This window comes from Giraffa tippelskirchi, chromosome 7, assembly GCF_054371585.1.
Source record: "Giraffa tippelskirchi isolate mGirTip1 chromosome 7, T2T-mGirTip1v1.2.pri, whole genome shotgun sequence".
NCBI classification, from domain to species: domain Eukaryota; kingdom Metazoa; phylum Chordata; class Mammalia; order Artiodactyla; family Giraffidae; genus Giraffa; species Giraffa tippelskirchi.
The window spans coordinates 135637914-135650597 of record NC_137281.1 but is presented as its reverse complement, the minus strand read 5'-3'; the positions used below and the strand labels follow the sequence as shown (position 1 = coordinate 135650597).

Below are 12684 nucleotides of genomic sequence, written 5' to 3'. Positions count from 1 at the left end.
CAGAAAATCTAGCATTATCCTTTGGCTACTCTGCTCAACTCTCCATTCATAAGTTTCTTTTCATGAATTTTCATGTAAATAATCTTCCTGTCAGATGTCCTACCCTACCAACTTTCAATACATGTTTAGAGGTTACCAAAGGGTTTAGATCCCCAAGCTGGGATCTCCCACTACGAGTACAAAGCATTGTGGACAAATGAATACAAAGATGTACAAGGGTTAGTCACTGAACTCAAATGTACCTACCTTCTAGCTTGAGAGTAAAACTTTCTCACAAACTACTCAAAAGTGTGAATAAAAGAGAAGTCAGTTTGAAAGAGGAGATGGGGAAAGGATTGGGAAATGGATGAGAATCAGCCACAGATTTCAAATTGGAGCAGAATGGCAGTAGGTTGAACTTTTAAATTCTTTTCCAAGTGGGGATTGGTGGCACAGAATGTTATCAAGTTTGGGTAATAAGAAGGTTTAAAGATAGATATCCTTCTTATATTTGAAAAAGCTGATGGTGTTCCAGGAATATATTCTTTTGCATTAATTTTCTACAGAGACAAAACAATCTGTTTAACTGAGTAAATTAAATTTGGGAGGATAGGAAGTTATAAGCGAAGAGGACAGCAGTGAGATTCCTTCATTTGATTTTGTTGCTTACATAAATAGAAATTTTTATGTGTATTGATCTTCATTCATGGTAAATGCTTCCTATTGTTAAGCATTGGGAAATGATTCTGATATAAAGGCAAAGAAGGGTGAAATATATTACAATATGTACATTATAACTCTTAAAAATTTTGCCTTAATTAACCATGGATACTTGCTTAGAAATTTCTCTTTACTATTTGTATAATAATTGTCACTATGCTGAGAATTCATCATTTCCTCATTCTTCTTTGAAGGAAGTTCTAAACTTCCATTCCTACTCCATTTAGTCTTCTTATTGCTTTATTTTATACTATGGTTTTATTTCTGCTTTCACATAACACATGCTGACTCACAGGGAACATGGTTACCTTTATATCGGAATTTTTTATCCTTAAGAAGTTTGTTTATTACACATTGTGGATAAAGGGTTAAAAAACCATTTCTCCTGCATGACAGCTTTACCTTTGGTCAGCTGTCTTCCATTCTTCCTCTGGGAACTGATGAAGGAAATACACTACCTGCGTTTCTAGGCAATCTTACTTATATTTAAAAATGATCTCTGATGGGTAAATTTCATCTCAACTGTGAAGAACTTTTAATGAACTATAAATAACTTGACAAGGGCACCATAGCTTAAGGGTTCCCTGACTGATACAATTCTGAGCCTATCTCTTGTGGAACTCTGAAAGTTATACCTGTATTGTCATTATAGGTATTAAGTTAGGTAGGGCATGAAGCATCAAAAGCTAGAACTACAAACACAATTCATTGATAAGACAAAGCTGAGTTGAGTTTATTGTTTACCATTTGATGGGAGAGCACTATCTTGCAAAGACTTGGTAGTATCTCAGAAATTTGATAGTATCTTCTCAGAAAATGAGAGAATTTATTGGGAACTGGAAGTCTGATTTAAGGTGGCTCTTTCAAATCAGGAAAGGTTTAGGAGAGTAGGCTTTGTTAGAATTGGGTAAGGTTTAAGAATCATGATGCTATCGTCCAGGATTGGTGGAAACAGTGAGGTGATGATTTTGAGGCAAAAAGTTCAAAGAATCTTAGGGCTTAAACTGTCGATGCTTTCCACTGAAGAGTTAATGGGTCTTTGGGCAGTTCCTATAATGTATAATCAAACTATTTACCTGGGCAGAAGTCCTGAAGAATAAGATCATGCTAAGGAGGACACGAATAGTACCAAGTCATGTCAATATAGATGGCTAATTATGGTTTCAATTCTCTGGGTCCAAGCTAAGTATGGGGCTAGACAATTTCAATTCTTAACATTTTTAGAGTAAGATGGATTCAGTACTGGCCAGTTGAGTCTTATTTGCTCACTTCTGATTTGTCCCCTGGTGGGAAGTTCACAAGGAACATAGCTCTGAGGACTGCAATAAAGACTGCTCTGAAGTCAGATCCTTTGGAAGAAGATGCCTGGTGTTCCTCCACTCATAAGCAGTGATTTCTGCCCTATATAATTTTTTTCTTAATATATATATATATATTATTGAAGTAAAGATGACGTACAAATTTCAGGTGCACAGCAAGGAGATTCAGTTATACATATACACATATGTTATTTTTCAGGTTATTTTCCATTATAGGTTATTATAAAATATTGACTATAAGTCCATGTGCTATAAGTAAAACTTTGTTGCTTGTTGCATATCTGTTGTTTAAATTAGAAATCTAACATTCTATTCATGCTGAGTCAAACAAGTGGAATCAAAATGTCATAAGTTTTTTAGTGAGACAAAAATTCATAAGTTTTCTAAAATGTATATAGTATACATACTATTTATATATATGTATACAAAAGCTTTTCTACTATGCTTGATAAAGCCTTGCAAAAGCACATAAAAAAAGAGATGGAGCAATTGGAAAATATAAACTAAATGAAATGGGAGCATTGAATATGAAATAGAAAAAGTGAAACAAGCTAGGTAAAGGTAGAAGATCATCATATAGTCCAGTTGTTTTTAAAGATGGCTGCTCATTAGAAACATATCTGGAACTTTGGAGAAAAAAAGTAATTCCTGAGCTTTATATTTTTCAAAAAAATTCCAAGATAATCCTGATATGCATCTGGATTTTAAAAAGTGATTACAGATTTTTCCATTAAATGGTAGTTTTGGTGATATAGGATTCTATTATTTTTCTGTTGACCAATCATGATAAATTCTTGCAAAGCAAGATAGTGACATATTTCCCAACACAAAAGGTAAGCTAATATCTACCAATTGTATATTAAAATTTATTTTATACATTCATATCTTACCTATTTGGGAGACTGTCTTGTTAAAATTAGACTTCTTTATCAGTTCAGTGCAGTTCAGTCACTCAGTTGTGTCCGACTCTTTGCAACCCCATGGACTGCAGCACGCCAGGCCTCCCTGTCTATCACCAACTCCTGGAGTTTACTCAAACTCATGTCCATTGAGTCGGTGATGCCATCCAACCATCTCATCCTCTGTCCTCCCCTTCTCCTCCCACCTTCAATCTTTCCCAGTGTCAGGATCTTTCCCAATGAGTCAGTTCTTTGCATCAGGTGGCCAGAGTACTGGAGTTTCAGCTTCAGCATCAATCCTTCCAACGAATATTCAGGATTGATTTCCTTTAGGATGGACTGGTTGGATTTCCTTGCCGTCCAAGGGACTCTCAAGAGTCTTCTCCAACACCACAGTTCAAAAGCATCAATTCTTCAGCACTCAACTTTCTTTATAGTCCAGCTCTCACGTCTGTATATATCTACTGGAAAAACCATAGCTTTGACTAGATGGACCTTTGTTGGCAAAGTAATGTCTCTGCTTTTCAATATGCTGTCTAGGTTGGTCATTACTTTTTTTCCAAGGAGCAAGCGTCTTTTAATTTCATGACTCCAGTCACCATCTGCAGTGATTTTGGAGCCCCCAAAATGAAGTCTGTCACCATTTCCACTGTTTCCCTATCTATTTGCCATGAAATGATGGGACTAGATGCCAAGTATGTATTTATTTTGCCCCCATTTTATGTCAAACAAGTATGAAATAATGTACTCATAAATGAATATGCTTTCCTCACATTTGTATCAGTTACCTTTTTTTTCCTGCATTACAAACTACTCTAAAACTTTATGGATAATTCTATCACCATTTGTTTAACTCATTTGTCTGTGTTCTGAGTGATTCTGCTGGCTTTGGCTAGGTTTGGCTTATTTCAGCTATGTTCACCCATGCATCCATGGTAGATTGCTGAGATGTCTGGTGGCTAGCTGATCTGGAATGGCTCACATGGATAGCTCAGAGGACTGTTCTTATAACCTCTCATCCTCCTCAAACCTAGTTGCCATTCTTCATATGACAACTTAGAATGGCCATAGGTTCTAAGACCATGATTAGAGGTTATGCTTCTTGAGGTCTAGGCTTGGAGCTGGCACAAATGTCGCTTACACTACATTCTGTTGGCCAAAGTAAATCATAAAGCCAGTCTAGACTCAAGTCAAGATGTGGAAATAGAGTCTATCTTTTGTTGGGAGAGGTTGCAAAGTCATGTGGCTAAAGGGCATAGATACAGGGAAGGAAATGACTGCAGCTGCTTTTTTCAAACAATCTACTACACATCCTATGTGAGAGAATGTTAGCTGTAGGAGGAAAACCAAGCAACTGAATATTATAAGTCTGGATTCCTGTTCTCTCACCCCACTTAATTGTCGTATGTCCTTGGACAAGTTCTTTGATCACTTCTTTTCTGTTTATGAAGCAATGGGGGAAGAAGGTAGGAGAGAATACCAGCTGAGTTATTTATATCCTTGGCTCGGATGAGAGAATTGATTTGTATTTTAAATGGATTTATCATTGCAAGACATTATTTTTATGCTGATGACACCCCATGTACTTATAATGTGGGAATCCACAAAAATACCTGAAGAGTAAATAACACTGAGATATCTCCAGGATATTGTTCTTTGTGCTCTCATGGCTTAAGGGGCTTGTCAAGTAGGGAAATTGGCTAGAAGGGAAGGCTGATGAGTGAAAGTTCTCCATTAGCCCTGCTGTGTTCTATTATGCATTTGATGTGTTTGATATTCTCTTCCACCAGTGGAACCCCAGGGATTTGTGTGCTAAGAGCTCAGAGGTTGGGATAGAGGCAGAATGCCACTGGAGTACAGATGAAGGCACAGAAAAAATTGGAAAGCATGCAGTGAAATTAAGCAGAAAATGAATGAGCAGACAAAACTGGCGGAAAGTACAGAATCAAGAGCTTGTTATAAATAGGTGGTAGTACAGAAGGAAGTAATTTTATTTTGGACAAAGTATCCAGTATTACCACATGGGTTAAAATTCCCAACAGGGGATTAAGTATAATTTGAGACCCAATCTAAAGTTTATGAGGGTGAGTTATAAAATAAGTAAAATCTTATTTTGGATTGAGTTGAGTGTGACTCCTCTTTCCCTCTCTCCAAATCATATGATGCAGAAGAAATCATTAATCCAGATATGTACTGTGATGAAATGTTAACCTTAACGACACAACAGTGACTAATGGATTTTTCTTAACACTTTTTTTCTGATATTTAAATATACTATACTTTAAAAATTCCATCAATCTTACAATCATAAGTAGAGTTCGAGGGATTTTCACAAAGCAAACACACCTAGTAATTCCTAGTAATGCCATATCAGGAAACAGAATATCGCCAGAATCTATTCAGGACTTACATAGTCACAATCCCTTCCCAAACAAAGAAAGCCACTTTGACTTCTAATGACTTCTAATCCCTAAGAGTAGTTCCATTTGTTTTTAAACTTCTATAAATGGAATCATGCAGTATATACTCTTTTGTTCAATATGCCACTTTTTAGATTTATTCTTGTTATTTCATATAATTCTAGTTTGTTCATGTTTATTTCTGGATAGTATTTCATCGAGTGAATATGCAATGATGTTTAAAATCATTTCTACCAGAGATGGACATTTGGATTGTTTCAAGTTTTAAGTATTTTGTCAAGTTTTAAAAGAAAGTCATTTATCTTTGAATTTTGATTATAGTGATTGTAGTAAACTTTTTTGGATACAAAACAATGGAGAATGTTATAGTTGAAAAAAAAAATCTTTCCAAATAAAGCAAACTTCCTTATTTCTGTATTACTTATTTTGAATAACAGTTTCTGGTTTCATAAGTAGATGAAAGGGATACTGTGGACAAATTAAAAGGTGAAATTTGGGGGTTGTTTTTGAGAGCAAAAAGTTTGATTTGACTGGAACATTATTGTTCAGCAAAGTCATGGTTGGAAATGACCCAGCAGTTTAGAGATGGGCTTGTGGACCTTGAAGGCGAGTAGAAGAGATTGTGTTTAATGTCTATGATGAGCCCCTGGAGGATACACTTGATATTGTCTTCTAGGAAGATTATTATTGCAATGATTATTGCGGTTGAGGACAGGAAGACTGTGCTGCCATTGGCTATCGTGGGAAATGCATGTAGAATCTGAAGGACTAGGTCTGAGTGATGCTTCCATTCCTTGCTAGCTGTATGACTTTTGACAGGTCGTTTAACCTGTCTGAGCTTCAGTGTCCTCCTACGAACAGTGGAGATAGGAGTCCTGGTATTGTGAGAATGAGATGAGCTGGTCCATGTTAGAGAACTGTAGATTCTCCAGGGTTCTGGGGCCTCCACAGACCCCTAAGCAAGTCACTGCTGTGCCTGGGTGGGAATAAGAGGGAAGCAAGCTGTTTAATCTTCTTGATTCAGTCTTCTAGAGAATGCTTCTGTTTAAGCCAATACTGTGGGTACTAATGTGATTAGTTAAATAATATATTATGCTCTAGATAGAGTGAGGTTTAGAATGAGGTCAGATAGTGAAGTGATTAGGAGCAAGGAGTGTGGATGAGACTGTCTATATTTGAATGCCAGCTCTTCCTCTTACCAGCTACATAAACGTAGCCAAATTACTGTACTTAATTTTTCTAGGCTACGTTTTAGTAGTGATACCTATCATATAGGATTATTAACTATGCCCCCTCCCAGCCCTGTGACACATTCAGTTCATCACACTCACAAATACTTGTGTTGTAAAAAGTTTTTCATACATTACTGAATATATTGATTGCTTAACACATTACTGTATGCCAAGCTTTGGAATACAATATGCCAACAAATTTGGAAAACTCAGAAGTGGCCACAGGACTGGAAAAGGTCAGTTTTCATTCCAAAACCAAAGAAAAGCCACACAAAAGAGTGTTCAAACTAATGCACAATTGCACTCATTTCACATGCTAGCAAGGTCATGCTCAAAATCCTCCAAGCTAGGCTTCAACAGTACATGACCAAGAACTTCCAGATGTACAAGCTGGGTTTAATTTAAAAAAGGCAGAGGAACCAGAGATCAAATTGCCAAAATCCATTGGATCATAGAAAAAGCAAGAGATCCCAGAAAAACATCTACTTCTGCCTCATTGACTATGCTAAAGGCTTTGACTGTGTGGATCACGGCAAACTGTGGAATATTCTTAAAGAGATGGGACTAAACTGCATAAACTGACCACCTTACCTGCCTCCTGAGAAACCTGTATGCAGGTCAAAAAGCAAAACTTAAAACTGGACATGGAACAACAGACTGGTTCAAAATTGGGAAAGGAATGCTTCAAGGCTGTAGATTGTCATCCTGCTTATTTCACTTATATGCAGAGTACATCATGTGAAATGCCAGGCTGACTGAATCACAAGCTGGGATCAAGATTGTCAGGAGAAATATCGGTAACCTCAGATATGTAGATGACACCACTCTTATGGCAGAAAGTGAAGAGAAACTAAAGAGCCTCTTGATGAAAGTGAAAGAGGAGAGTGAAAAAGCTGGCTTAAAATTCAACATTCAAAAAAAGAAGATCATGGCATCCGGTCCCATCACTTCATGCAATATAGATGGGGAAACAATGGAAACAGTGAAAGACTTTATTTTCTTGGGCTCTAAAATCACTGTGGACGGTGACTTCCGCCATGAAATTAAAAGATGCTTGCTCTTTGGAAGAAAAGCTATGGCAAACCTTGACAGTGTATTAAAAAGCAGAGACATTACTTTGCTGACAAAGGTCCATACAGTCAAAGATATGATTTTTCTTGTAGTCATGTACAGATGTAAGAGTTGGACCATAATGAAGGCTGAGCACCAAAGAACTGATGTTTTTGAACTGTGGTGTTAGAGAAGACTCTTGAGAATTCGTTGGACGGCAAGGAGATAAAACCAGTCAATCATAAAGGAAACCAGTCCTGAATATTCATTGGAAGGACTGATGCTGAAGCTGAAGTTCCGATACTTTGGCCACCTGAGGTGAAGAGCTGACTCATTAGAAAAGACCCTGATGCTGGGAAAGATTGAGGGCAGTAAGGAAATGGGGACAACAGAGGTTGAGATGGTTGGATGGCATCAACGACTCAATGGACATGAGTTTGAGCAAGCTCCGGAAGATGGTGAAGGACAGGGAAGCCTGGTGTGCTGCAGTCCATGGGGTCGCAAATAGTCGGACATGACTGAGCGGCTGAATAACAACAACGAAAAGCTTTGTAATTGATACCAGATATGTTCTTCAGGTGATTTAGCATTTCCTGGCATGTTGTGCAGGCAAACAGAGACTTGTAATAAAGTACTATTGTGATAATTATTGTAATAGAGATGAGCAAAGAGTATATAATAACACAAAGGAAGAATAGCTAACTTTCACAGTGAGTTTAGCCATGCAGATAATGGGTTGGGGAGGAATGTCAGAGAAATGCATATGGAGGAGAGAGTCTTTGTCATAAACTCTAAGTAAGGCCCTGGCTACCAAGATAGTGGGAGGGAAGGGTGCTTTAAGCAGAGGGAACAACTTATAAAGTGGCATGAAACAGCATGGGCACTCTGGGAACTATATATAGTTGAGTATGGTGGGGGCCTAGATTGCATGGGGAGGAATTGCTGGGAGAGATGCTCACCAGATAGACAGATTCAAGGTCCTGAAGAACTTTTCATGTCAGAGCAAGGAGTAAACACTTAATCCTTTATGTAATGAGCTAACACTTCAGATTTTAGGTCAGAGAGGGGCATGAGTTTATATATATATATATAATATAAATATAATAAATATATAATAAAAAATAGAATATATATATATATATATATATAATATAAAACAACACCAGGCTAGCCTAGCCAGGGTGATCAGATAAGTAAAGGGAGTGAGAATGGAGGTGAGGTGGCTGATGGAGAGCCTATTTCTATCACACAGGGAGGAAAACTATGATGCCATGACCAAGACATGACCTTGGGAATAGGAAAGAAGGGACATTTTTTGAGAGATTTATTCATATTTATTTTGAGCAGTTTGAATGCTGAGATCCTCAAAACTTGATGACTGTCTGGGTGTGACAGGAAAGGGGGTGGGGTTCATAGTGATGTTCATAAGAGAAGCAGATGAAGAACTGATTCAGGAGAAATGAGATTCCCTTTGGGACGTTTACCTTTTGAACACCTATGGAATATCTAAATGGAAATGTGCAGCAGGCATTTGGCTTCTGTATCAGGAACTTAGGGAAAAAGTTTTGTGCTAAGAAGTAAACCTGTGAATCCTTCATGTATTGAAGTCAGTTGAAACATGGATAGGCAGTAAATCAACCAGGAGAGGTTGAGGGTAATTGTATTGAGAATCCTAATGCATAATAGAAGCAGGGATAAGGCTAGCCCCAGAAAATGATTTTGCAAGAGATGTCAGCTGGGGAGCTGACTAAGATCTAGGAGGACATGGTGTCATAGAACCCTTTACAATGCTTAGCAAGTATTTTGTAATATTGAAACGATATTGAACATGGCTACAGAAAATGGTGCTTTTTGATTGTTTGGAGTCTAGAGCAGGTGGTCCTCAGGGTGGATCACCTCCTCTTGTAGAGATCTGCCCACATCAGAGGTCAAGAGAGTGTGTTCTTCCATCATTTGGCCTTAATTCTAGTAGGTCCTGATCCTTTACAGTCTAGCCGAAGGTTGTGACTATTTTTCAGTTTGATTTGGGGATAAAGTTTCTGTGTCTTTTTCCTTTGTTTTTAGAAAAAAAAATTACGGTAGAAATAAATTTTCTCTGTAGTATTTAAATAGAAGTACCATGGTTCTTTTAAAAATTGGAGCCAAGTGGAAGAAAACATCTACAGCACTGTATTTGTTTTTTAATTTGTTTTTTAACTCAAACCCCGTTTGAGTTCATGCATTTTGACTATAGGTTTCTTTAGAGCATAAGCAAGGCATATTTGTCTTAATGTCCCCAGGGCCCAACTCATAGCCTGACATATAGAAATGCTTGATAAATACTTATTTTGGTCTTCTTGTTCATGATTACATAGTTCCTTTGTTTTGAGAGCTTCCAGACTCTCTTGAATCTTCTTACCTCTCAATATCTCATGTCACTGAATGATGCTATTCATCATCTGAATTGTATTAATGCTACCCTTTCGAACTGTTTGAAGTTCAATATCTCCCCTCCCCCAAGTGTTCAAGTGAAGTAAGAATTGATTTAAGGCTGTGTATATGCCACAGCCTTTGAGAGTAGGAATCTAAATAGAGCCAGGCCTAAGGATATTGAGCTTGAGACAGAAAACTGAGACAGGATGCTCCTGTTCCTCTTTTGCTTCCACTAGGTCTCCTGTTTCTACTTCTCTTTGTTTTCACTCTCTCCGTTTCACATTTTTCTTTTGCAAAATGTCAAACATATACCATCATATAGAGTATAATAAAATACATTCTTAACCTTTTTCACTGTAACTATACAATGCCATAATTAGAGTCTCATTAATATTCCATCTGTTCTGCTTTACCAACAAGTTCTTCTATGTTGATCAGAACTAAGCTCAGAATAGGTAAAGAATCTACTTGCAATTCAGGAGACCTGGGTTTGATCCCTGGGTTGGGAAGATCCTCTGGAGAAGGGAATGGCTATCCATTCCAGTGTTCTTGCTTGGGGAATTCCATGGACAGGGGAACCTGGTGGGCTACAGTCCATGGAGTCGCAAAGAGTTGGACACAACTGAACAGCTGACACTTTCACTTCACTTTCAGGTTACGTTAGATTCCTTGTCTCCCCTCTGGAAGATAGAATTAGCAGTAAGGAAGTCATGGACTCTGTGAGACTTGAGGTGATGATCAGATGAGAGGGTCCTGGGTCACTGCTTTGTCTTCCTCTTCTGCACCAGGAATGGCGTTAACCTCTCTGAGTGGCTTATTGCATGCTTTGCAAAAAAAGTAACTTTGGGAACTTCATGGACTGAATAAAGTCGATGGTGTGTTGAATAAAGTCTATGCTGTGGTTCTGTTTGGATAATGCTCTATTTGGTATTTTGAGCTTCTCAACAAAATATGAATCTTCTTGCTGCTATATTCCCTTATAGTATTCTTTTCTATGACTATTGCTAGAGGATGATAGGATTTCATAGGTATCCCATTCTAGGTTCAACTCTTCACTTTTTCACAGCTCTACAAATTTAGTAATTTTCATAACTGGCAGGAGGTGGTGGAAATAGCAGTGACATTTGCTCATTCTCCTAATATACGCAGAAATATTTCCTGTTTTCTTGACAGTAAAACTAGGATTCCTTTTTTCAGAAGTTTTGCTGTTCATAGCATTTGTAAAGTAAGAAATAAAATAAAATCTTTTAGAGTAGAGGAAACATTTTGCAAGGAGAAGAAATGAAAGGTCTGAATTTATCACCCTATTTCTATACTCTGTGTATTGCATCTGAGCTATTTTCTTCTTTGGTTTTTCTCTGTGCTATTTATATTCCCCTTATGAAAATAAACTGGGTCTTACCTAATGAAACTTTTCTGTAAATCTAATAATTCACAAATATCTTATTTCCTGGTGAGAAGGAATCTGCATATAAAAACTTTCTTTACCATTTAAACTTTTTTGTTGGCTTAAAGCCAGAGCTGTATTATGTATGTGTATGTTCTTAGTATATAAATTGTGCTTGAGTTAATTAAGGTGAGCCATTGTTTAGTTTTCACCAGCCTTTGCTTTTCTGAAAGTGTTGTATCATTTCTTTTCTTTTATTCAGGGAATCAGCAGTCTCTTCAGTTCTTTAAAAGTGGTGCGTCTCTTGAGACTGGGCCGCGTTGCCAGGAAATTGGACCATTACCTGGAGTATGGAGCAGCCGTCCTTGTGCTCCTGGTTTGTGTGTTTGGACTAGTTGCTCACTGGCTGGCCTGCATATGGTACAGCATTGGGGATTATGAGGTCATTGATGAAGTCACGAACACCATCCAAATAGACAGTTGGCTCTACCAGCTGGCCTTGAGCATTGGGACTCCGTATCGATACAATACCAGTGCAGGGATATGGGAAGGAGGACCCAGCAAGGATTCCCTGTATGTGTCCTCTCTCTACTTTACCATGACAAGCCTTACCACCATAGGATTTGGAAATATAGCTCCTACCACAGACGTGGAGAAGATGTTTTCAGTGGCCATGATGATGGTTGGCTGTAAGTATCTTTTCTTTTTTTTTTAAAAAAAATATCGTTGGCAGCTCTCCAGCTCCAATCTTGGAAAGGAGTAAAATGAAACTACTTTGTCTTCAGAAGGATGTTCAATCCATTTCATTTACTTTGCTTTAATTTTTACTCAGCCTTAGAAAATAGAAATGCAAACTGATATATTTTACTCTTTAGAATGTATTAGCACATGAAAAACAGTATGAATGGAGTGATAAAAAAATCAGAATGGTATCTCTTTGGTTTAATTCTGTTTATGGCATTGTTCCCAGCAGAGCTATTTCCAAAGAAAGAGCAACATCAAGAAAGACAGTGTCTGGCATATTCCATAGGTTTTGTTGGCAGTGCATTAAATTCTGAAAAGTAGACAGGATGTGATGTGAGATAGCCTATTTAGAAAATGTTTTAGTTAATAGTCTTATGTAGGTTTTTACAATTTGGACTAGTTAAAGTGTTTTTAAACTAGTCTCCATTACAGAATTGTAGGTGGAATATATGCCAATCTGAGAGAATGAAAGTATTAGTAATTGTCAGTGCATTCAGCAATGATGAATGTGTCTAAGATGAG

General features: G+C 37.5%; 1 protein-coding gene and 1 long non-coding RNA gene across 2 annotated transcripts in view; one reads left to right on the top strand and one right to left on the bottom strand.

The window, feature by feature from the left end:
* KCNH5 (potassium voltage-gated channel subfamily H member 5) overlaps nt 1-12684 on the top strand; it is a 331907-nt gene that overhangs the window by 76745 nt on the left and 242478 nt on the right. The window contains exon 7 of the mRNA XM_081509807.1: nt 11681-12107. Coding sequence (XP_081365933.1) covers nt 11681-12107 — 427 coding nt within the window. The remainder of the gene's footprint in view (nt 1-11680; nt 12108-12684) is intronic.
* On the bottom strand, nt 5447-11845 carry LOC145513443 (uncharacterized). The gene is made up of 3 exons (XR_014059399.1): nt 11762-11845; nt 10675-11236; nt 5447-6313 (listed from the first exon to the last, which is right to left on the bottom strand). It is a non-coding gene; the product is annotated as an uncharacterized LOC145513443 (long non-coding RNA).